Raw genomic sequence first — 27,143 nt, forward strand, 5'->3', positions numbered from 1 at the left:
CCTGACGTCCTCAGCCTCTTTAAACAGACCATATCGCTGTATTCTGATACCAGAGGCGGCGCTCCTAGTGGCCAGTGATTTTAATGCAGATGAACTGAAATCTGTCTTACCTCATTTTTACCAGCATGTCACCTGTGCAACTAGAGACGAAAAAACTCTAGATCACCTTTACTCCACACATAGAAACGCATACAAAGCTCTCCCTCACCCTCCATTTGGCAAGTCTGATCATAACTCTATCAGTGACTGTACATACATATCCCAATCAGAAGCCATGTATTACAGATAACATCAGCACTGATTTAAGCGCTACAGCTGCCGCTTTCATGGAGCGGGACGCTATTCCGAGCTCTTATAAGAAATCCAACCTCCGACGAGCAATCAAACAGTCAAAATGTCAGTACGGGACTAAGATCTAATCCTACTACACTGGCTCTAACGCCCATCGGATGTTGCAGGGCTTGCAAACTATCACGGATTATAAAGGGAAACCCAGCCCCGAGATGCTCAGTGAAGCGAGCCTACCAGATGAGCTAAATTCCTTCTATGCTCTCTTCGAGGCAAGCAACACTGAACCATGCATGAGAACACCAGCTGTTCTGGACGACTGTGTGATCTCACTCTCCATAGCTGATGTGAGTAAAACCTTATAAAAGATTAACATTCATAAGGAGATGGGCCAGACGCGTACTTAGGGCATGCGCTGACCAGCTGTCATTCAGCCTTTTAGCAGCAGCCAATGTGTGGTGTTCAATATTGGCCTACATTACTTAAGACTTAAAAAAAACTTGCAGGGCTTGACATTAACCTGTTTATCCACTTGTCCTTAAGATTTTTTGTTGTGTTGTAGGATGCAAATAAAAATGGCAAAATAAAATGCATTATTATTCCCATACCATTATTACAGAGAATCAGACAAATTATGCTACCCTCTGCCTAATGGCTACTTAGCTTATTCAAGCCTATCTTAAATTACTACACCCTTTAAGACAAAAAAAGCTCTTTACCTGACTCACTTTTCAAAGATGTCTAGAAATGTACACATTTTGGGCTCTTGTAGAAGACTATCACTCCCCTATTGCTGACTGCAAAGTATCTATAACTGGGCTAATAACTCACTAACTAGCCAAGGATATGAACACAATGTGCACACGTGGCAAAATGCAGCTTTCGCTTTGATCACAAAACAAGCTCATCTACTTACGACCACTCATGCTGTAAACACAGTCCAGTTCAAAGTAGCACAGCAACAGGTTGCCTCACTGCCTGATGGCGGCCGCGGTACAAATGAGTATAGTCCAAAAATCTGCATTCCACGTCCAACATGTTTTCATCCGCGATCGTTTTCAAAGTAGCCCAATTTTCAGAGAAAATGCAGACATGACAACCCTGCCACTATCCCCAACAAACCCATCACCCCTTCCCGCTACTTTGGCCCTAACAGATCCAACACCTGGCCGTCGGCCTGGGAGGATGGAACCCCTTTTCTTAAAACCCCCTGTAGTTCTGTGCTAAAATCTCTGACACCCAAAACCTTCTCTGCTGCTGCTACCACCAAATCAATCTTCTGAGATTCTTGTACTATTTGTGCAGTACAATTAATGACCATAGCAATAAGCGAAAGAAATCCTACCTTACTAAATTCCATCCTCTCTTAGCGATGGCAGCGCAATTGAGGAGTTTCACCATTTCTAAATAGTTAACTTGGTGCGATTTCCTATGAGTTAAGGAAGGATCACATACTTCCATCCAGTTCATCAGGAGGTATTAGCCAATTAATTATGCTCGTGTCATGAGCAAACATAACTGCAGGCGACAGTAAATCGCCAACTATATAACTGTTTAAACAATTCACTCAAGGTGGCAGTATGCTCCCTTTCAGTTTGTTTACCAACTCATAGAAGTATTAGAAGAAAATGGACTACTTCAAAATGGAGATGGCCTCAATGGCTCTGCCCATGCTCTCACAGATGCCAGAATGGGACAGATACGACTAAGATTTTTATAACTAACCAAAGATAGACCACAGCATGCCTTTTCCAATGGGAACAAGTGAATCATAGTGGGTAGAATAAGCAATGAGGTGGGCAGAGCCAAGCACGATCTAGTGAGATCCTGTTGACATGTTCTAGCGTGCGTGTGCATATTTCCATTAGGTATTACCTACTATATTAGGTAATACTACTATACTAGTATTACCTACTCTATGAAGTGCCCGTGTGCAATAACTCAAATTCGCATTTGCACTCCTTCTTTGCACTCCTTTACACTTTGGCAAAGTGTAAAGTCCACATATCTTTGTCTACTCTGTTCATAATGGATTCTAATTTTGGTAACAGAAAACTTTATCGAGATCTCACGACCATCCGTTGAAATATGTGTCTCATCTCTGGATACGACTTTTAGTCCTCTAGCTCTAGGCCTTATCATTGGGGTTTTTACAGAAATATTTGGCAATCGACTAGGAATTCTTTGGAGATCGCGATCGACCAGTTGGTGACCACTGCTCTAGAAAGTTGAGTGAAGTTCAATCTCGTGCGTCCCTCTGTGGGCTGATATTTCTTCTGCACGGCAGTCCCTGGGAGGCAGTCCATGGGAGGCAGTCTCGGGGCTACTGTGAGGGGCTATTGTTTGTGTAATACAAATCAAATCAAATGTTATTTGTCACATGCAAATATAACAGGTGTAGACTTTACAGTGAAATGCTTACTTACAAGCCCTTAACCAAAAGTGCAGTTTAAAGAAAAAAATGCATGTTAAGAAAGTATTTACTAAATAAACTTATGTAAAAAAAGAGAAAAAAAGAAAATAAATTACAAATAATTAAAGAGCAACAATAAAATAACTGAACTGGACAGTGTACAGGACCAGTATGCCTCAGATTCCTGAAGCTGGTCTGTCCCACTTTCTGGGCCTTGACCTGGCCTGCTCAACCCTCTGCTTTTCACTGTTTGTCTCTATATACCCACAGCAGACCTGGGCTCAAATACTATTTGAAAGCATTTCAAATACTTTATCCGTGTTTTATTCAGCTTGTCTGGTACAATGGGACCATTAGAATAGTTACGACAGTGCAAACGCTACCCATCTTGCACTCCAGGCAGGCTGAGGTAAATTCTCAAAGTATTTGAAAAATGTCAAATAGTATGTGAACCCAGGTTTGATAGAAAGTAGCGACCCTCTTCAACATGGAAATCTGCAGTGTCATAGTGTTCATTATTTAGATTGATTCTAGTGGCACTTCTCAAGGTCTGTGCAAGGCAGCATTTAGAGTGGTAGAAACACTCCAAGAAGCCTAAAGACACATTAAGTCGGTGTGTGTGTTTGCATGTGTATATGCGCACTGTATTTGGGCTCTTCAAAATGTAGAGACCAAACAAAGAACGTTCCTACTGCTCACTAAACAGAGTTCCAGTTTATTCTGTGAGTAATAATGTGACTGAATGATTGTGAAACAGTTATTTCTAAGACATTTGGCACTTGAATATACACACAGCTGGACAGCAGTGTCTACATCATAGCATGCCTATTGCATTCACTTCTTGAATTAAGTTGTTTTTAGCCGTTTTTACACTCAGAAGACTTGGGTCACTGTTCGATGCCAGAAGGCAGTATTTGAATGGTTATTCGAAAGTAAGTCGAGTAATGGTTATGTTGGAATTCATTGAGTACATCGGTGCAAATATCAGATTTGCATTTTGAAAACCACAGTGTGTTAAATTGCAGCTAGCGTGTTAACATTTTGTTGCCGTGCTGTGCTGTGCTGTGCTTATTATTATTGCCCCAATCCTGTCAGAGTAACTGGCATGGGGTTACCATGGGGTTGCTCAGTACCCGTATTCATAAAGCATCTCAAAGTAGGAGTGCTGATCTAGGATCAGCTCCTGTTTGTCCATGTCATCTTACTCATTATCATATTAAAGTTCAAACTGGTCCTAGAACAGCACTCCTACTCTGAGAGTACGGGCACAGATGACTAAATGTCACTAACATAGAATATTATTCAGTGAGACAAATAGAGTGTCTATTCTCTTGGTCTATTCTCTTGGTCTTTGTATCAGCAATCCCTTCTCTGTTGTCCGAAAGTGCAGGGCTGCAGGCAGACAGAATATCACATCCATAATGACCCTCGTTTCTCTCCACTGCACCAAAACACCATGGAATATTAATCAGCCAAACCTCCCCGAGCCTGCAGCACAACACAAAACAACACCTCTTCTCATTTCCTCTCACTCTTACGCTTAGTAGTATACGGTTTAATTTGTATTCAGCATACACAATGTGCCTCCAGACTGGGCTTTCTTGCAAATTTATATCATAGACACTACACTGTATATATTATGCAGATTATCAGAGCGGTCGCACTCAGCACTGCTACCCATTGTGTTCTTTATGACCATAGTCCTCAGGTGTTAATGAGTATGCTATGATATGTTCCCTCAGAGTACATCACCATAGTGCCCTCAAAGCTCATCACTAAGCTAAGGACCCTGAGACTAAACACCTCCCTCTGCAACTGGATCCTGGACTTCCTGATGGGCCGCCCCCAGGTGGTAACAACACATCTGCCACACTGATCCTCAACACGGGGCTCCTCAGGCGTGCGTGCTCAGTCCCCTCCTGTACTCCCTGTTCACTCTTGACTGCACGTCCAGACACGACTGCAACACACAACAGTGGTAGGCCTGATCACCGACAACGATGAGACAGCCTATAGGGAGGAGGTTAGAGACCTGACCGCGTGGTGCCAGGACAACAACCTCTCCCTCAACGTGACCAAGACAAAGGAGAAAGGAGGACGGAGCACACCTCCATTCTCATCGATGGGGCGTCCACATCACCAACACATTCCTTGGCGTCCACATCACCAACAAACTAACATGGTCCAAACACACCAAGACAGTCGCGAAGAGGGCACGACAAAACCTTTTCCCCCTATGGAGACTGAAAAGATTTGGCATGGGTCCTCAGATCCTCAAAAGGTTTTACAGCTTCACCATCGAGAGCATCCTGATGATTTGCCTCACTGCCTGGTATGGCAACTGCTCGGCTTCCGACTGCAAGGCACTACAGAGGGTGGTGCGTACGACACAGTACATCACCGGGGCCAAGCTTCCTGCCATCCAGCCACCCTGGTCAAAGATTCTAGTTACCATCCTCTGCACAAGCTCTCTCTCTCCCTCTTTCTGTTTCTCTCTCCTTTTCTCCATATATCCCCCCTTTTTATATCTCTTCTCTCTCTCTCACTCTCCCCCTGTCTCTGTCTCTCTCTCTCTCTCTCTGCCCTCTTCCTGTTACCCCCTCTCTATATATCTTCCCCTCTGACACTTCTCCCTGTCATTGCAGTGTGTTTGGCAGCAGGCCCGTTGCCATACAGAGACACCAACAATGGCTCCTCTCTCTCTGAGTGCATCACTGAGCTCATCCACCTCGCTGGCCCAGTACTTATTTAACAGTGGCAGGCTTTGAGCAGGGGACTGCTGTGTATCTGTCTCGTCTCAGCTGAGCTCCCCTATAGACTAGTCTCAGCTCATCTCGCATGCCAGCACCCTCTCTCTCTCTCTCTCTCTTTCCATCGATGTCTCTGTCGCTGTCTTTCTCTCGCCCCAGTCTCACCTCTCAAGGAAGCCCATGGCGCCAATGTACTACTAAGAGTCATCAGAGTAAATGCTCTCATTCCAGAACTGATAATATGAGATTTTCCATGAGCTGAGCTCTGGCTTGTCCTTTCCATACGGTCTGATGTCTATGTCAACAGAGGGATGCAGGAGAGCTCAGTCAGTTATGACTAGAGGAGTAGCTATGAGGGACTGGAATGTTTCTCGTTTTTGCTTAACGTAACATAAGTACATGTAGCACTCTCGGGTGATGTGAGTCAATTAAAATGAAAAGTTGAAATGTCAAATAGTGTTGATATTGATACACAATATGCTTCATGGAGTGGGTCCTTCTTTTTTTTTGTGGTAATAATGCATTGGTTCTCCCTGTTGACTTGGTTGGCCACCCATGCCCACCCACTCTCTGTTCTTTGCGGAGGTTAGCAGCAGGTTGCCTGAATGCCGGTCTTATTTCCATCACTACCTCAAGCAGACCATAACATGTATAATTCACACAGGTTTCACTCTGCCAGGTGCATGCCAGCTTCCCACAAAAATGAATAGTGTATGTGATGGAGGAGGTCTGGTTAGCTGTTTGTGTCTCTCTGTGCCAGGTAGACTGTACAACAGATGGCAGGTGACTGGGAACGACAATGTCAATATGGAGGAGACCTGTTCCCATAGAAATAGAATGACTAGATGGGCGTGTCCGTTCTAGTCATTCAATTTCTATGCACACACCTACTGTTCAGTATCAGAGTACTCTTCTAAACAATATAGCTATACTGTATAGGCGACATGCAGCTAGATTCGATACTCAGTACATCATATTGAATTTCCAAAGTTATACACTATTTGCTTCTTCCAGCATTGCTGCACTGTCTGTGGTCCTTTGTGACATACCTGCTCCACCGTCATTGTTTTTAGCCCTGGATGAGTCATTTAAAGCACGTTGCCCCAGTGTTTACCCTGAGAGACTATGTGGAAGAAACTCGGGACTCAATGCTGAGTGTTGCGTAGGGAATGTAGGGCGACAGTGCTGAGTGGACAAAGGAGCCCAACATTTTTCCCTGGGCCTTTGTGAGGCCTCCAAAGCCTGGGCAAAGTTATGTTTGAGCAGGGAGCTTCAGGCTCAAGCTGCCAAGTGTGAGTCACACTGCCACTGAGGCACTGACCCAGCCGTGGAGCTCTCGTAATCAACACCCTGTCCAACTGTTTCTATACCTAAAGGTTTTTGTAGGTGCAACCTGGGATCCCATTGTCTTATGTGGTCACAGGATGAAATGCACACACAATCAAGGCCCACTGAACCTGTACACACACAATAACACACTTAGTGCCACGTAAGCCAGTGTTCAATTTACTCAAAATCATACTCAAAAAGACCAGACACTACTTTTTTAGTATGAAACTACAGAGTACGCTTTTAAAATGTTCGCTGGCTAAATTAATGATGACCTTTGTCATAAAGAGAGGAACCTCAATTATTCCCCCCCCCCCCTCCTCCTCCTCCTCTCACTAAATCAATCCGTTCCTCCCCAGTAGAATCATCAAGAGGCAGAGAGGCAATTACCTTGTTTTGTTCTGCCAGGGAGAGAATTCACTCAGCCCTGACTGTCAATAAATCAGCCAGTCGTTCTGGGAGAAAGGAGTGTGGGGTAAAGTTAGAGAGCCAGACCAGAGAACCGAGATCTTGTATTAGAGTGCTAGTGGACTAAGCATATCTTGAGTCATTTAGACTTTAAGGTGTGCCAGTGGGTGAGATGTATCGTTCTTGTCATGCTGTGCTGTATCATTCTTGTGTGTGTATAGTTTTACATTATTGAGGCTGAGAGTTAGTTGAGTAGCTCAACGGAGACCACAATGCCTGTGTTCTCTGTTGATCTCGTACTATGACTTGCTGGTACGGTATGTATGTACAGTATACTGTTAGGTAAACCACCATGGAGAAGGGGTTTCTTAATAGACATTGATTCCACCTGTTGCACCTGTTACATCCTAGACTATAAAGTAGAGCAATACAACGTCACTCACACCCACCTCCAGACAAGCAGTTGCTTTGGAATGAGGACAGGTTGAATTCCATCTCTATACTGTGGTGTGTTACACTTCTCACTCCGCCATTTTCTCACCTGGCTTCTTTTTGTCTCTTTCTCTGACCAGCTCCCCACCCGGCTCAGGACCCAAACCCCACAAAGCAAGACACTGAGGGGGTGACAAGCCACCCTAAAACAGGCCCAGCCCAGATAATGGAAACCTACACGAAAAAAGACAAAGAAAGGAGAGTGGGGACCCCCACGAAACTGGACGTCATCCCGAAGTCACCTGCTACACCGACATCGCCCATGCCTGGCTCAAGTTCCAGCCCCAAACGTAATAAAGGTAAGTCTCCCTATACTGTGGTGTTGCCGGTAATAAAGGAAATGGTGTGAAAATGGCTACCCATTAGTACGTGTTTCTATCTACCATAGAGCATTTGAAGTAGTTTATGACCATTTTCGGGGGTATGAACACAGCATTAGATATCCATGGTTGTATAATAAAGGCTATCTTCAGCAGTGCCCTGTGATTATTGAGCAATTACCTCAGGGCTCAGATGATGTCATCCGACCCCTTGGGAAAACAACATGGTTCAGTCCAGAATTATCCTGACAACAGGCTTTCAGTGCTGGGGGTAAATCCAATAGACATGCTGCAGGTGGTTAGTTACAGCGCTTACAGCTCACCTGACAAAATCCATTAAGCTGGAATTGTGTTGCTATGGGTTTATAGAATTTAGCCAAAATTGTATTTTTGGGGTAATATCTGATGTAATGTTGAGTGGATGGCTAATGCTATTCGCTAACAGGCTAGTCGCTAGCCTGCTCGCTAATCACTTTCGGTCTCAAATGAAAGTTGGAGAAATTAACCAGACTGGGCATCACATTTCACTGAGTGATGCCAGGGGGTCATTTAGACTAGCTTGACCTGCTGTTGCACCACCACCACATTTGTTTCTACAATGCCACTACTTGTCCTACCCCAAGTGCTGGCTAATGCAAACACTAAGAAATGTGTTTGGGGGGTTTTGTGAACATAAATCTTATTTTCTCTCTGCCCATTTTATTCTTTGCCCAGTAATCTATTGACTGTGGTCATGGTCTATTTAACAGTAGCGAGAGGTGGCAGAGCTGAACCAAAATAGTTCTACTGACTGATTATCACAGTAACGCCAAAGTAGAAGACTGGTTTTGGTGTGCCGGATCAGATAGTCTGATCAAGGAGCTCATTTTAGTGATAATCTAATTGAACTGCAAGATCTCTCAATAGACAACAGATCTCAGATCAGCTTTTGTAACGTAAAATATATTGGTAACACCTTACTTAAAGCCTACAGGTATAATGCTTTATAATCTGTCATAAGCATTTGTAGTGTCTTATGATAAGGCGTATCATGTTATGTTTCTGTTAGAAGCATTTGAACACCAATAAGTCAACAAACCTCTGAGACAGCACATTCTCAAACAAGTTCTGTCACTTCCTCTCCTTCAAGTTGCCTTTCTGCTCAGTCATGCAAGCTTACCTCTGTTTTTAATCTTACCCTGGGGGTAGGAGGAAGAGGAAAAGGACGAGAAACACTCTGCAGCTCTTAATTAGCTAAGTTAAATGGCAAGTCATGTGTTTGGGAGCACTACCTCCGTAATGTCCGCCTTAATTAAACTTTGTCACATCTCAGACTCGGGTCTGACAGCTCATGGCACTTGGCCACCGGCGGTTCCTTGTCCCCTGGGAGGTTTTCAGTGTCCCTGTGTTTTCAAGAGATCTTTAAAAGACCAGGGATTTTACTCTTCACTGTCACTGTCAGGGGGCCCTGCTGCTTCAGTTCAGCCAGCCACATACACACGCATGTCGCACACACACGCGCACACACCCTCTCCACGGCACTTTGTTGCTATGGAGACTTGGTTTTTACTGTAACACTTTCTTGTGGATTTCCCATGGACATAAATACAGTGCCTTCGGAAAGTATTTACACCCCTTGACTTTTTCCACATTTAGTTGTGTCAGATTTTGTGTCACTGGCCGACACACAATACCCTATAATGTTGAAGAAGAATTATGTTTTTTGAAGTGTTTACATATAAATTTAAAACAAAAAGCTGAAATGTCTTGAGTCAATAAGTATTCATTCCCTTTGTTATGGCAAGCCTAAGTAAGTTCAGGAGTAAGCATTTGCTTAACAATTCTCATAATAAGTTGCATGAACTCCCTCTGTGTGAAATAATAGTGTTTTCTCATGATTTTTCAATGACAACATCAACTCTGTACCACACACATACAAATATCTGTATGGTCCCTCATTCTAGCAGTGATTTTCAAACACAGATTCAACCACAAAGACCAGGCAGGTTTTCAAATGCCTAGCAAAGAAGGGCACCTATTGGTAGATGGGTAAAAATAAAAAAGCAGACACTGAATATTCATTTGAGCAAGTTATTGATTACAATTTGGATGGTGTATCAATACACCCAGTCACTACAAAGATCTACATTCTACACACCTCAAAGGCGTCATTCCGAACTCAGTTGCCGGAGAGGAAGGAAACATCTCAGGAATTTCACCATGAGGCCAATGGTGACGTTAAAACAGTTATAGAGTTTAATAGCTGTGATAGGAAAAACCTGAGGATGGATCAGCAACATTGTAGTTACTCCACAATACTAACTAAACCAATTGACAGAGTGAGAAGAAGGAAGCCTGTACACAGGACAATAACCTAAAACACAAGGCCAAATCTACACTGGTTTTGCTTACCAAGAAGACAGTGAATGGCCATGTTACAGTTTTGACTTAAATCTGCTTGAAAATCTATGGTAAGACATGAAAATGGTTGTCTAGCAATGATCAACAACCAATTAGACAGAGCTTGAAGAATTTTGATAAGAATTAGACTTCGTTCAAAAGTTTGGGGTCACTTAGAAATGTCCTTGTTTTTGAAAGAAAAGCCAAGTTTTTGTCTATTAAAATAACATCAAATTGATCAGAATTACAGTGTAGACATTGTTAATGTTGTAAATGACTATTGTAGCTGGAAACGGCTGATTTTTAATGGAATATCTACAGAGGCCCATTATCAGAAACCATCACTTCTGTGTTCCAATGGCACGTTGTGTTAGCCAATCCAAGTTTATAATTTTAAAAGACGAATTGATCATTAAAAAAAACTTTTACAATAATGTTAGCACTGCTGAAAACTGTTGTTCTCATTAAACAAGCAATAAAACTGGACTTCTTTAGACAAGTTGAGTATCTGGAGCATCAGCATTTGTGGGTTCGATTACAGGCTCAAAATGGCCAGAAACAAAGATCTTTCTTCTGAAACTCATCAGTCTATTCTTGTTCTGAGAAATAAAGACTATTCCATGTGAGAAATTGCCAAGAAACTGAAGATCTCATACAGCGCTGTGTACTACTCCCTTCACAGAACAGCACGAACAGGCTCTAACCAGAATAGAAAGAGGAGTGGGAGGCTCCGATGCACAACTGAGCAAGAGGACAAGTACATTAGAGTGTTTAGTTTAGTTTGAGAAACCGACACCTCACAAGTCCTCAAATGGTAGCGTCATTAAATAGTACTCGCAAAACAAAAGTCTCAACGTCAACAGTGAAGTGGCGACTCCGGGATGCTGGCCTTCTAGGTTCCTCTGTCCAGTGTCTGTGTTATTTTGCCCATCTTAATCTTTTCTTTTTATTGGCCAGTCTGAGATAAAGCTTTTTCTTTTCAACTCTGCCTAGTTGTTGACTGTTGACATTGAGACTGGTGTTTTGCAGGTACTATTTAATGAAGGTGCCAAGGGATACGAATACTTTCTGAAGGCACTGTATAGCCAGAAAGGCAGGCCCATCTTTATCCAATGAAAGAAGGTATCCATTTAACGGATACCATTTGGATATGCCCAGACAAAAGTTGCATTAAAACTTGGACCCCAGAACCAAATCCTGTGTGCGTTAGCTAGTACTACAATCTGCCATGAGAGCTATGTATAAAACTTCTCCTCTATTCCTTTCAAAAAGGCAAGTAAAAGAGATGAGAGAGAACCGTATTATTGAGATTTCAGGAGTGGGCTGCTAACAGCCTGGAACCCAAAAACGCTGTAGTGTTTCTGGGCCAACTTGATTCTGTTTCGGTCTCTGAGGCTCCTGTGGGGGGACTCATCGTGATGGTCAGGGCCTACACACACACACACACACACACACACACACACACACACACACACACACACACACACACACACACACACACACACACACACACACACACACACACAGCACTATACATAATCAGACGTAGTGTCAAAGTGGGTCAGAGGATGTAATTGGGAGGCTGCTGTTTTTCTTCCGTATCTGGGGGATTGTTTCAGCCCTGTGATGATATTGTTATAATGTGTCACAATTCCCTGAGGTATGAATCGTGACATGGATGTAGAACATATGCTCTGTTTATGGAAGGAATGGATGGAAGATGAGGCCCGAAACCTTCACACATACAGTAGAATTCAACTTGGCTGGATAAATGCCGATAAATTGTCATGAAAAGGTAGTAAATGGTGCTTGGCATTTGAGAATTACATTGTAATAATTACAGTATGGTGTTTTCATTCAGGGAGTTCAGGTCATACCTATGCAATGAATCATATACAACATGATCATCTAATTACATGAATTATCTTTAAAACATATCATTCAAAACCAATTGGTCAGGGGAAATGTTCCACAAAGAATCTATACCAAACAATCCAAAGGGGTGCAGTAGAATTCCTGTAACAGTAGGACTATGCTTCCCAGGCATGAGGTGCTCAAAGGAATGCTCAGAGGAATGCTCAGAGGAATGCTCAGAGGAATGCTCAGAGGAATGCTCAGAGGAATGCTCAGAGGAATGCTCAGAGGAATGCTCAGAGGAATGCTCGGAGGAATGCAGACGCCAGAGATGTTACAGTAGGAAAAGATAAATCAACACTCCCCTCCCCTTTTCCACTAATGTAGCACAGATACACACGCCTTTTTCCAGTCAGCACCATCAGGGACTTTGAACATATACAATAACTTGCAAGACAGCTCTGCTTGAAGATCGACGAGGACCTCTATAGAAACAGATTGTTCTGATGTACAATGTTTTTGTCTCGAGGTTGGACAAAGACCATCTCTACCTTTCAAACATGATTGTTTATGTGGTATGCATTTCCTCACAAGTCAATAACGGCTAAATTGAATACTGGAAGAACATAATCCCTGTTTATAGCCATATTCTGTCCAGGATTAAGTGTGTTACTTAACTGAATGCAATTACATGTTCACTCTTGAATCCTCAGCAGGACACAGTAGCCAAGGTGTGCCATGGTGTGACTAACCATCAGTCCTAATCAGAGTTTTTCCACATTGCTCATTCACTTCTATTAGATACTAGAGTGGAGTCTATCTGGCTCTGATACAGTTGCCAGATTTGACTGCCAGCTTCCAGTGTTTCATCGCTCTGCCGATGTGGGGCTGGATTGGGGCTTCTCTCTGTGTACAATGACCTGTCACGTTCACATCCTCTCTCTCGCTCTTTCTCTTGTTCTCTCATTCTCACCCTAGACGCAGTGAAGTCAGAGGACAGACAGAAGCTGGCCAAGGAGCGGAGAGAGGAGAAGGCCAAATATCTGGGTAAGCTGAGATGGGGGGGTTGAGAGGACGGAACTCTGTAAACAAGGAGAGGATGCCATCTAGTGTTGGGGGGTAAGGGGTGGTGGCAGATTTTGTTTTAGGTTGTGTTGGCATTGGCTTTGTTTTCAGGCCTACAGATGGTGTGCACATGTATCACTGAAACATTTAGAAAACGTTGAATGAACCTCAAACCAACCTAGGCTGTGGCTCAAGCTGAGCACTTCAATGAGAACGAAAAACAAGCCAATGATGATTTAGTATTTGGCTCTCAAGACACAGTTTTCAACATGCATGCTCCAAATAAATGTTCATTGGTGATTTATTGAAACAAACCCTTTTTGTTGGAACTCACATATGCTTTAAAGATACCCAGGTCTGAACTTTAATGTTTAACCCAACGTCAATTGATAAAGAATCGTTTTCAATTGATAGTAGCGTTTGTCAATGCCCTGCTTCCACTTGCCTTAACACTTCTCTGGCTCTATTTCTTTTGTCAGTCAAGATGGCTGCCTGTCACCTGCTTGAGTTGTTTTGTTTGTTTATTTCACAAGTCACGCTGTCCTTGGCTCTAGTGACACACTGGCTACGTGCACTGCTTTGCATGATTGACAGTTGCTCTTGTCTTCTCTTTCGCCCACCCCCCCACCCCCCTCCAGACAAGCTCGGCCAGATACAAGGTAAGTCACAACCGATGTGTCCATGGTGGTAGTGGTGGTGGTGGTAGTGGTGAGGATTCTTGTTGTCATGACCTGCAGTTTTGACCTGTTGCCTTTATTGATTTCAACAATTGTGTCTGTTTGTCGCTCAATCACCCTCTCTACAAAAAATATTTTGAATTAACTTTCTACATGACCACGGAAATGATTGCACCACAGTACCAGGCTGCCATTGTGCGAGTACCAATGAGTTTATCAGTCAAATTGCCAGGGTTAGAGGATCCAAGCCTGTTCTATTCATTCTATTTCTATGTGTGCCACTGCTGTAGGGAGGGGGGGGGGGGGCGTTGCCTAGCCAACCGACGACTCATTTGCTACAAGACCTTGCTTGTTTCAACAAAGAGCAACACAGCTCCACATTGTGTGTGTGCACCTTGTTTTCATGGGACATCAGCCCAGTGTCTACTTCCATCACATGTTTTCCTTCCATGTTGAGTAAATGATACAAAGTATATTGAACGCAGGTGCTTCCACAGAGGTGTTGTAGCGTTATAGCATCCCATCATGTATAAAAATGCTGGGCAGGCCTTTATTTTTGCCCTCATTTTGGCTACCATGTCTATGCCCCCCCCCCCCCCCCCCCACCATAAGATTACAGTGCCCCTATCCAGAGGGCACGAGTGGTCACTAAATGGTTCGCTGAGCATGAAAACAAAGTAAAACATATGCCATGGCCGTATCAGTCACCAGATCTCAACCCAATTGAACACTTATGGGATGTTATGTAACGGCGGCTGAGAAAGGGTTTTCCGCCACCATCAACAAAACACCAAGTTATGGCATTTCTCGTGGAAGAATGGTGTCGCATCCCTCCGAAATAGTTTCAGACTCTTGTAGAAACTATGCCAAGGTGCATTGAAGCTGTTCTGGCTCGTGATGGCCCAACACACTATTAAGACACTTTATGTTAGTGTTTCCTTTATTTTATCAGTTACCTGTATAATCATATAATATATCATTTATTACCACTAAATGCAGTTATTTTGCCATTTTATACAGGAATTATAAAGAGAGGATAGGAATCAAAAGTCACATCACCCTTGCTGAATGGCAAATGTGTTTATACTTCATCTCGGAAACCCAGATCCAATTTTCACATTCCCTGGCTAGCTACTTCATTTGTAAACATGTATGTCAACAATGAGAGACTAGTTTTTACTATAAAGGTCATGTTCGTTGTCCCATATGTTCCATTGTCACAATTGGAGTACAAAGCTGGGAGCTGCTTACGCAAAGAACGTCATAGAAGTAATATATATGCCTTCTGGTAAATTCAGCCTTCGTCATCAGAGTAAAGTGCAGTACATCTGGGATAAATACATTATACCATCATGGATCAGTGTAATTGTCATTCCACTGTGGCAGGAGTCCAGACAGAGGGTTTCTCCCGGATCTAATTCCTTCATTCACTGAGATGCAATCTCTATTTGTGTTCGCAATCCCAGTTATGAAGGAAAACCCGGGCTAAGAAGGCCAGTCTTTTGAAGTATCAAAAGCTGGAGCGTACTGTGTCTTCTTCAAATGTAGGCTATATTGTTAAATTGTTTTCCTTCTATTTTTTTTCCTCAAACGAGATCGGATTTTCTCCCTGTATGTTTTAGTATTTTGATAGGCCTCTGCTGAGTATTGCATGAAATGTCCTCTTTGGCCCAAGAAGACTTGTTTGGCCCTATGACCATATGAGTTGTCCGTTCTTGGCTCTCTGTAGAGTGTACTGCATACTTAATGTGGACAGGGAGGGAACATGACTCAGTTAATGTTTATTTAATGTCTCTAGTTGCTGCCGAGCAGACCAAGATGTTGAGTGTCAACGAAGGGAAACATTAGGGGAGATGAAGGGAAGGAGGACCATATTTAAGTCACATCCACAAGGGGAATGTAGAGCTGTTGATCTCTTCAATATGCACACACACACACACTTTTTAATTGGCTCAACTGGCACTACGCCATCCTATTCAAACGACGACAGATGTCAAAACTGAAATCAGATCACTGGGGACATTATTAGACAAAATAATTGTCTATTTGACACCAGCATTATAAAAGTTCCCTATAGCATGATCTTTTTCCTACTCCTCAATGCTATGCATATTCTAAATTAGCATGGCCACTGTGCTGCTCCCTGCCAATATGCCAAGATCTCATGTGTGCCTTGTCAGTGTGCCTTTGAGTCAGTGGAGGCGAGAGCTGTATAATTCTCCATCCATAGACAGCCCTTACATTTAGCCTCTGTGGACACTGGAAGCCTTGCTTCTCCTTCCTCCTCCCTTCTCCCACAATCCCTCCTTCTCACTCCCCATACTTCAGATTTCCACAAGGTTGAAACCCGAGACAGTCTGCATGCAATTACCTCTACTGCTAGACCTCAAATATGCCCTTGCCTTACTGGATTCAAAGTACTGTTATTAAAAGTAATTACGTTGAACCGAAATGCACACTGACTGTAGCAGATAAGGAGCTCATTTTGTTAGTGCTGGGGCCCTCTGGCCTGCTGTGGCATGTTGTAATGGTGCTTTTTGTTTCCTGGTGCTTCTCGAGCCTACTTCTCTCAAATAAAAGCACAGCTGTGCCCCTTGCGATAAATCTAAGCGTTTGCCTCCGATGTTACCCCAGTTTCCCCTAACGTAATCTGATAACCACCCGTCGTTTTTGTTGCAGCAAGTACCCCCCCCCCCCTGATCGTTCATGGGGGTTTATTCATTTATTAAGCCAAAATATATAGTGGCGTATGTGCAAAGAGAGAGAAGCACTCTGTGTCCCAAATGGAACCCTGTTGCCTATTTAGTGCCCTATTTCCCTATATGGCATTGGTCATAAAGTAGTGCTCTATGTAGGGAATAAGATGCCATTTAAGATGCAGGAGCAGTCATAGAGGTGGTGGCATAATACCACCTTATACACCCTCTTTGAATGGCTCAGGGGGTGGGGACGCTTACCATATCAAAGCCTGCAGTTTATTGAAACCGGCACATGATGCGATTAACGTGGTAAAGTGTCAGTCCAGGGGTATCAGCTGAACCTTGCATAATGCTGCCTCTGTCGCTCTGTGCAAAGTGAAGTAATTCAATTTATATCTGAGGGAAAGTGGAATTTCCCTGCTTCACACACCCGCACTTCAGAGGGATTTGAGATTTTAAATCACAGTCAAGATCAGCGTGAAGAGACATTTGTCTTTTTATTTAAAAGTACTTAAAATACTGTTTACCACAGATTTGCATTTGGAAGAAGTACTGTTTTTTTATTGAAACAGATTAAAACACAACGTTAAAATGTTGGTCAACATCTAACAATGCAACAGGGCTCTGCCTATCAGCTGCAAGGGTATTGTATTCAAAGAGAGGATTCTCTGATAAGTGGACCGGAAGAATGAGAGGGCTCCCCCACATGGCTTTCACTTGTCTAGTCATTTCCAATCAGTGATTGTCTCAAGGAAGGGAGAAATGAAGGATGCACTTTTGAAACATTTGAACAGGGCCTCAAAGAGAGAGAGGGAGAGTTGTCTCTTGCTCCCAATTTTGTTATATTGCCTCTCTAACCCTCCTGATGTGGTTTTCCCATAGCGGCGAAGAAGTCCCAATGGCTGGAGAAAGAGGAAAAGGCCCGGCAGCTGAGGGAGAGCCAGCTGGACGAGCGGCGCAGGAAGCTGGAAGAGCAGCGGATCAAGACAGAGAAACGTCGCACTGCCCTGGAGGAGAGGCAGAAACAAAAACTAGAGAAGAACAAGGTGGGTTGTGAGGAAGGAGGGTGAAGTACCCCTAGACGCTAATCTTAGGTCAGTTTAGGATTTTCTTAACTAATGACAAAGGTTAGTATTTGCGGAGGGGCAGCTGATCCTAGATCTGTACCTAAGGGAATCTTCTTCAAAAGGTGGCGCTACAAAGTATTAACTTAAGGGGGCTGAATAATTTTGCACGCCCAATTTTTCAGTTTTTGATTTGTTAAAAAAGTTTGAAATATCAAATAAATGTCGTTCCACTTCATGATTGTGTCCCACTTGTTGTTGATTCTTCACAAAAAAATACAGTTTTATATCTTTATGTTTGAAGCCTGAAATGTGGCAAAAGGTCGCAAAGTTCAAGGGGGCCGAATACTTTCGCAAGGCACTGTATATGCTGACTCTGTGAGCGAGTTTATTAGCAAGTGCATCAGAGATGTTGTACCTACTGTGACTATTAAAACCTTCCCTAACCAGAAACCATGGATTGGATGGCAGCATTCGCGCAAAACTGAAAGCGTGACTGCACTGTCAGAACTAGAAGCACAAGCATTTCGCTACACTCGCATTAACTTCTGCTAACCATGTGTATCTGACCAAGAAAATGTCATTTGATTCTATTAACCTGTCTCCCATTTCTATTTCCACACTGTCTTAATGAAGGTCAGAAAATGTTAAAGGAGAGGTTAAATTCCACTCACTTTAACAAAACAAGAGAATAAGGAAGAGATTGGGTAACATAATTATTAACTAGTGCTAACCTAGTATTTCTCCATGTTTGGCATGAAGGAGCGGTATGAGGCTGCCCTCCAGCGGTCCACTAAGAAGACCTGGGCTGAGATCCGTCAGCAGAGATTGTCCTGGGCCGGAGGCCTCAGCCAGAACTCCAGCCAGAGAGAAAGTGAGTACCTACCGCTGAAACAGGAACCCAGAACCAGAGCCCACTGACCCAGACACTGCCAAACGCCTCTCCTTCCTTCAAAGACACCTGCCTCATCTATACACATTTGACACTATCTTGTCGAGCCAAACAACTGGTTTGGCTTGGATCATTTCTTTTCACATGGTCCTTCCCAGCACAGTTCCAGCAACTTTGGTGGATGCGTTATCAGGCCAGTGCTCGTTTTGTCTCGCTTCAGTAGTGGGAAAAGGGTACTACTGTACAGACATTCACATTCTACATATTTTCACAATCTTACGGTTGTTTTGCACTTAAGTAAACCATAAATTAGGTCGCTCACTTTACAGTATATAGTCAATTAGTAACAGTCAAACTTGAATTCCAGTCACCTTCAACCCTATTAAGCAGAGGTGGTTCTCCATGATTCAGTCTGGCATCAATCAGCCTACACTGCTGAACAGCTCCTCTCAACCTCATCACAGATACATAGTTATCTCGAATTAAATCACACACACACACACACACACACACGCACACACACACACACACGCACACACGCACGCACGCACACACACACACACACACACACACACACACACACACACGATAGGTGGGTTGATATCCCTATCTGCTTTTGCTGGGATGTGCTACACTACAGTAGTCTAATTTCCCTGCAGAGGGAGGGAACATTGGCTTCATTTTGTGAGGAAATAGATGGGTAATGTCAAGGCTGAGGTGAATATGAGATGTCCAGGCATGGTTGAGGTGCATATGTGTGGTGTTGTGGGCTGTGATGGTGTTAGATATGTAGTGGTGCCCTGCGAGACATAAACAATTCTGACCAATGTTTTCCGGTCTGCGTTTGTGCGACATACTCAACAGTCGTCCCCTTATTTTCTTTCCCCCTGTTTTTGTACTTGTCTCTGGTGATTCTACAATGTACACATTTTTTAAAAGATTTTATATTATTCATATTTTATTGAAAGGAATGAAGGGGAGACAGATAGAATGAATATATGTAGTGTGAAGAAGAGTCCTGGGTTTGACTGGGATTCGAACCCACGCAAGCAGGGTTATGGCCTTATCCGCACAACCAACCTCAGGCACATAGTGTAGGCTACTGCTTGACTGGTTGTTTAATTCAGGGTCATTAGCTGTTCTCCACCTTTGCAAGTCTAAATCTCAGGAGGTCTCATATACAGTATATTATCTTAAGTCATGGAATCACTAATAGCCTGGTCCCAGATCTGTTTATGCGTCTATGGTCACAATGACCATAGACGTTTGCAAGACAGCCAAACAGATCTGGGACCAGACTACGTCCCTTATGAGCCATGAGTAATGGCACATGTTGTCTGCCAAATCAACCTGCCCTCCAGCCTCCTCTTTCAGACCCAGTGCTGTCAGAGACTGAAAGGTAGAAAAGGGAAGAAGGAAAAGAAAGACTGAATGGTAACAAGCATAAAACAAACAGGATACAGTGGACTACTGAGAATCCATCTGGTGGCATTTAATAAAGGGCACAATGTTCACATGATTAGTCTCTATTAGAGGGTCTGGAGGGGAATGGTGTTTAATCAGTGGGTTGTCTCAGTAGTTCACTCCACTGGTTGTCAGTTGTGTTACATTTGTGTCAGTTGTGTTGACTGACATTGGTATTAGTTTGTGTAGTACGGCAGGTTGTGGTAACAGAAACACTGTTACTACTTTGTGTACAGCAAGCTCAGGTTGGGACAAAGACGGGACGGGACGTATACTCTTTTACAGTTACATTCTAATCATATCAATGCAGGTTAGACATACAGTACCAGTCAAACGTTTGGACACACCTACTCAGTCAATCGTTTTTCTTTATTTTGACTATTTTCTACATTGTAGAATAATAGTGAAGACATAAACACTATGAAATAACACATATGGGATCATGTAATAACCAAAAAAGTGTTAAACAAATCAAAATCCATTCTTCAATGTAGACACCCATTGCCTTGATGCCAGCTTTGCACACTCTTGGCATTCTCTCAACCAGCTTAATGAGGTAGTGTTAAAAGTGAATTTGTGGAATTTCTTTCCTTCTTAATGCGTTTGAGCCAATCAGTTGTGTTGTGACAAGGTAGGGGTAGTATTCAGAATATTCCTCTATTAGGGGGTAAAATACCAAGTCCATATTATGGCAAGAACATAAAAAAACATCATCAATCACTATGATGAAACTGGTTCTCATGAGGACCGCCACAGGAAAGGAACACCCAAGGTTACCTCTGCTGCAGAGGATAAGTTCATTAGAGTTACCAGCCTCAGAAATTGCAGCCCAAATGCTTCACAGAGTTCAAGTAACAGACATATCTCAACATCAACTGTTCAGAGGGGACTGTGTGAATCAAGCTTTCATGGTCGAATTGCTGCAAAGAAACCACTACTAAAGGACACCAATGAGAAGAAGAGTCTTGCTTGGGCCAAGAAACACGAGCAATGGACATTAGACCGGTGGAAATATGTCCTTTGGTCTGATGAGTCCAAATTTGAGCTTTTTGGTTCCAACCTCCGTGTCTTTGGGAAACGCAGAGTATGTGAACGGCTGATTGTGGTGGTTATTTATTTATTATCAAATGAGGAGAGACAAACTTATCACACAAGTCAGAGTTGTACTTAAACTAAATATTTATTCACTTATTAATAAGGAAAGCATGTCACACCACACACATAAGTGAATGACACAACACTCTTGACTGTTGTGTTGAGAGCCCTGTCCCAAAGAATACAAAGATCTTTTATATGGCAAAGATACACCCAGTTTACATGACAAACAACAGATGTGTGGAATGGGTCACAAGGTTAGGATTTCGTATGAAAGAAAATAATAATTCACAGCAGCCAGTATCTGCTGTAGAGACGTCTCTCATTGTGTGGAAACAGGGTCTAGCCCCCAAAACAAGGTTCCCCTCATCATTATTCATACCCAAGCCATCTCTACCCTGGTACCTCCCTGTACACAAACACCAACTCATGCTATGGAATGCGGTCTTTAGGTTTTTAATCACCAAAGGCATCGTAAATCCACTGTCAGCATTAAGCCCCAGAGGCCCAACTCAGAAGACCACGCACAGATGAGAGTGTTTTAAGAACTCTATTCTATTCCATAAAACAACCATTTGATGCAATAACAGTATTATAATATAATATTGTAATTTTGCTTCACAATGATCTCCGCATGTGTGGTTCCCACCGTGAAGCATGGAGGAGAAGGTGTAATGGTGTGGGGGTGCTTTGCTGGTGACACTGTCTGTGATTTGTTTAGTATTCAAGGCACACTTAACCAGCATGGCTACCACAGTATTCTGCAGTGATACCCCATCCCATCTGGTTTGCGCTTAGTGGGACTACCATTTGTTTTTCAACAGGACAATGACCCAACACACCTCCAGGCTGTGTAAGTGATATTTGACCAAGAAGGAGAGTGATAGAGTGCTGCATCAGATGAACTGGCCTCCACAATCACCCGACTTCAACCCAATTGAGATGGTTAGGGATGAGTTGGACCACAGAGTGAAGGAGAAGCTGATTGAGAGAATGTCAAGAGTTTGCAAAGCTGTCATCAAGGGTGGCTACTTTGAAGAGTATCAAATATAAAATATATTTTGATTTGTTTAACACTTTTTTGGTTTCTACACGATTCCATATGTGTTATTTCATGGTTTTGAAGTCTTCACTATTATTCTACAGTGTAGAAAATAGTCAAAATAAAGAAAAGCCCTTCAATGAGTAGGTGTGTCCAAACGTTTGACTTCTACTGTCAAGTGTATCTATTTTGAACATCAAGATCTAACTGAATGAAGCATGACCCATGAGACTCAACACAATATTTATTTGAATATATTTGCCCCGTGTGTAGAAAAAGCCCCCTAACTGTGTTATTTCCCTCTACCATCAATTGTCTGTTTTCAGATTGTATTCGATTTTTGGTGGAGGCTCCTCAAAGTATACTTTGACATGACAGTTTGAATTTCAGTTCTGTTTCCCGTTAATCTCCATGTCAAAGGAATGTAAAATAACACTATCAGATGAGAAAAGTTCAATACAGATGTTTTATTATTTTGTTTCTTTATTGAATCAGAAATAGTTGCCCTCTGGAAATACACCATTTTGGTATTTGGATATTTGCTGTATGTATGTACGCGTGTGTGGGGGGGGGGATAGATATCAACGTGACACATCCTGGAGGTCTCCCTCCCCTGTGTGAAACAGTGTGACCCACCATCTCTGTGGACTACTCTCTTGGCTTCACAGGCAGATGCTCCATGTCGGCGGTCAACCTGCCCAAACACGTGGACTCGGTTATAAACAAGAGACTCTCCAAGTCCTCCGCCACCCTTTGGAATTCCCCCAACAGAAGTAAGACACGTCAGGCCCTCTGTTCCGGGAACGCCCCCTTTTCATATCCGTTTTCTCACATTTTTTTTCTCCACATTTTGTTTTTCTCCCCGCCGCTGTCTCCAATCCAATCGCCTGTCTGTGTTCGATGGTTGATTACCGTATCATTTTCACCTCCCAATTCAAATCCACCTTAGTTTTTATTCTTCTATGGTTCATGGGTTATGCTTTTTCTCCCTCCCTCTGCATTTTGTTCAGTCCCTGCATTTATATACTTCGTACTTTGGTGTGAATATATGGGTTCATTTACGCTGTCTTCATATTTTATGTCCCACGTTTTTTTTTGGTGTTTTCTTGGGTTATTCATTTACTGGTGATGGTCATTTCGTGCTCTTTGGTTTGTGCGTCAGTAGATGTTTTTTTCACTCGTTGGAAAGTCTTAGTCAATGTTTTGAATGGCGATGATGATGTCTTGAATGGTGATGATGATGATGATGATGAATGGGTTATCAGGCCTATGCTAACCTGAAATAACTACACTGTACTATGCTGAATCTAGTAACTCACATTCAGAGTTACTCCCACAAGTCAGAGGTGTTTTAGTGCACCGAGAACACCACTGCAGGTACAGAGTTCTTTCATAAGTACATGTACACAGAGTACACAGTGCGCCGGTGTGAACACATAGGAACTTTAGTGTTTAAAAGTTTTAAAAGTCAGCCACTAAGGGATGAGTCAGCATTTTGAGTGATAATGCATTCTGAAAACTCCACAGGAACACCTGCGATTCTTGAAAATAGACTAAGGGTCTCTGGTGAAAGCGTAAACCCTCTCCCTCTTTTCCTCTCCTTCTCTCCCTCTCTCCTCTCTCTTACCTAGCCTATCTTTCACTCTCGTCTCTCTTCTTCTTCCTCCCTCTCGTCTCTACTCCTCATATTTCTCGTCTACCCCCTGTTCTTTTGTTTCACTCGTTTTTCTATCAAAAGCTCATTCTCCTCTCTTTTATTTCAGTCCCTCTCTCTCTCTCTCTCTCTCTCTCGCTCTCCCCTCTCTCTCTCTCTCTCTCTCTCTCTCTCTCTCTCAGACTTTCTCTCTCTCTCTCTTTCCCTCACTGCTGGATAACCTTCTTATCCTTCAGGGCAGGTTTAATAGGGAAGTGGGACGTGTACCATAAACGACCCCGAGCAAACCTCTGCAGTGGACTTCTTTCATCTCTCTCCTCCCTCGTTTTCAATGTCAATGTTCTGAACAGCTGCCTCCATAGCCAGAGGTGTTTTTCTAAATAAAGGATGTTGCTAACTCTGGCAGTGCTTGCTTTATACTGCTCTGGCATATACAGTGGGGAGAACAAGTATTTGACACACTGCCGATTTTGAAGGTTTTCCTACTTACAAATCATGTAGAGGTCTGTTATTTTTATCATAGGTACACTTCAACTGTGAGAGACGGAATCTAAAACAAAAATCCAGAAAATCACATTGTATGATTTTTAAGTAATTCATTTGCATTTTATTGCATGACATAAGTATTTGATACATCAGAAAAGCAGAACTTAATATTTGGTACAGAAACCTTTGTTTGCAATTACAGAGATCATACGTTTCCTGTAGTTCTTGACTAGGTTTGCACACACTGCAGCAGGAATTTTGGCCCACTCCTCCATACAGACCTTCTCCAGATCCTTCAGGTTTCGGGGCTGTCGCTGGGCAATACGGACTTTCAGCTCCCTCCAAAGATGTTCTATTGGATTCAGGTCTGGAGATTGGCCAGGCCACTCCAGGACTTTGAGATGCTTCTTACGGAGCCACTCCTTAGTTACCCTGACTGTGTGTTTCGGGTCATTTTCATGCTGGAAGACCCAGCCACGACCCATCTTCAATGCTCTTACTGAGGGAAGGAGGTTGTTGGCCAAGATCTCGCGATACATGACCCCATCCATCCTCCCCTCAATACGGTGCAGTCGTCCTGTCCCCTTTGCAGAAAAGCATCCCCAAAGAATGATGTTTCCACCTCCATGCTTCATGGTTGGGATGGTGTTCTTGGGGTTGTACTCATCCTTCTTCTTCCTCCAAACACGGCGAGTGGAGTTTAGACCAAAAAGCTCTATTTTTGTCTCCTCAGACCACATGACCTTGTCCCATTCCTCCTCTGGAACATCCAGCTGGTTATTGGCAAATTTCAGACGGGCCTGGACATGTGCTGGCTTGAGCAGGAGGACCTTGCATGCGCTGCAGGATTTTAATCCATGACGGCGTAGTGTGTTACTAATGGTTTTCTTTGAGACTGTGGTCCCAGCTTTCTTCAGGTCATTGACCAGGTCCTGCCATGTAGTTATGGGCTGATCCCTCACCTTCCTCATGATCATTGATGCCCCATGAGGTGAGATCTTGCATGGAGCCCCAGACCGAGGGTGATTGAACGTCATCTTGAACTTCTTCCATTTTCTAATAATTGCGCCAACAGTTGTTGCCTTCTCACCAAGCTGCTTGCCTATTGTCCTGTAGCCCATCCCAGCCTTGTGCAGGTCTACAATTTTATCCCTGATGTCCTTACACAGCTCGCTGGTCTTGGCCATTGTGGATAGGTTGGAGTCTGTTTGATTGAGTGTGTGGACAGGTGTCTTTTATACAGGTAACGAGTTCAAACAGGTGCAGTTAATACAGGTAATGAGTGGAGAACAGGAGGGCTTCTTAAAGAAAAACTTACAGGTCTGTGAGAGCCGGAATTCTTACTGGTTGGTAGGTGAACAAATACTTATGTCATGCAATTACATGTAAATTAATTACTTAAAAATCATACAATGTGATTTTCTGGATTTTTGTTTTAGATTCCGTCTCTCACAGTTGAAGTGTACCTATGATAAAATGACAGACCTCTACATGCTTTGTAAGTTGGAAAACCTGCAAAATCGGCAGTGTATCAAATACTTGTTCTCCCCACTGTAGGTTGTGTTCTTTCTCCCTCTCATGTTATTATGTGTCTGGAAGTTTTCCCAGTCTAATCTGGAACCCACCATTTCCCCATAGAGCATGTTTACTAGAGACATAAGGGTTTTTGAGGGTGAGATAGTGTTATTTGATCTGTCATTATAATATATAAGGTGGGAAAGCTAACTGAGCAAAGCTTAGCTCATTGTCACTATTTTATATGAAACAATAAGCAAAAGGTCCTTTCTGTGATGCTGCGATGTGAATGTGAGAATGGATCATTACATTTGAGTCATTTTACTAAAATTGGTTTGCAATAGTTATCAAACAGTTTGTGGGCGTAGCGATACAGAAGTGGAGACATTCACGGTGTCTCTTAGAGGCAAACCAGCTTTGGAAATGAAGCTGGTTTGCCCCTTGGGCCACCATAGGATTTTGAATATATGTGATAACATTGGTAATGTTTGTCCCCTCCAGCAGCCCGTAGCCTCCAGCTAAGCCCGTGGGAGAGCAGCATTGTGGACCGACTGATGACGCCCACCCTGTCCTTTCTGGCCCGTAGTCGCAGCGTCGCCAGCGTGCTCAGCAACAGTAAAGACCGTAAGTAGTTAGCACAGTCACACTGGGATAGATGAGACCTGCTATTAGTGGGTATCTTTGTCATTTAGATCAGCATCTCTCCAACCTATCCTCTTGGCCCCCAGCAGTTCCATGTATTTGATCAATTTGCTCCAGTCAGAGCTAGCATATCTGATTCCACTTATCAACTAATCATCAAGCCCTTGAATGAGCTTATGAACTACGATAAGAGGTTTGAGAAACTCTGATGTAGGGTATGTGACGTGATGTGCGGCAATGAATACCTTTGTTGCCTAGGCTCTGCTTGTGTTTTTAGGTATGGCTGTCGTATTTATTTCTCCTCCTTCTCTCCAGAGTCGCCCCTATGCCCTCGTTCGGCCTCGGCCAGCCCGCTGACGCTGTGTGCCCACCGGCCTCACCACCGCTGCTCCGACCGCTGGAGGGTGACGTCCAGCACGCCCGACATCACCCAGCGCCGACGCGACTCCACGCCGGTATGTCAACCAACCCTTTTTCTTTCCTTTCGTGTTTTTCAATTTCATTGGCAGGATAGGGAGGAGAGTAGATGGAGAGATACAAATCGAAGAGGGTCCTAGACGTTGAAGGGCACAGACAGACAGGACTTCGACACCTGTCGCCTGCAGGCCTGCATGG

General features: G+C 43.3%; 1 protein-coding gene across 9 annotated transcripts in view; it reads left to right on the top strand.

Annotated features, from left to right (window-relative positions):
• Positions 1-27,143, top strand: part of LOC135522395 (MAP7 domain-containing protein 1-like) — a 71,110-nt gene that overhangs the window by 22,005 nt on the left and 21,962 nt on the right. Inside the window, exons 2-10 of one of the 9 annotated variants that reach the window (XM_064948596.1) lie at positions 7,761-7,979; positions 12,423-12,572; positions 13,212-13,280; positions 13,937-13,957; positions 17,557-17,720; positions 18,501-18,612; positions 22,900-23,004; positions 26,388-26,510; positions 26,844-26,983. In XM_064948596.1, the coding sequence (XP_064804668.1) occupies positions 7,761-7,979; positions 12,423-12,572; positions 13,212-13,280; positions 13,937-13,957; positions 17,557-17,720; positions 18,501-18,612; positions 22,900-23,004; positions 26,388-26,510; positions 26,844-26,983 (1,103 nt within the window). The remainder of the gene's footprint in view (positions 1-7,760; positions 7,980-12,422; positions 12,573-13,211; positions 13,281-13,936; positions 13,958-17,556; positions 17,721-18,500; positions 18,613-22,899; positions 23,005-26,387; positions 26,511-26,843; positions 26,984-27,143) is intronic. The other 8 variants (XM_064948597.1, XM_064948599.1, XM_064948600.1 and 5 more) reach the window with 8 other exon arrangements.

Source organism: Oncorhynchus masou, chromosome 30, assembly GCF_036934945.1.
Source record: "Oncorhynchus masou masou isolate Uvic2021 chromosome 30, UVic_Omas_1.1, whole genome shotgun sequence".
NCBI classification, from domain to species: domain Eukaryota; kingdom Metazoa; phylum Chordata; class Actinopteri; order Salmoniformes; family Salmonidae; genus Oncorhynchus; species Oncorhynchus masou.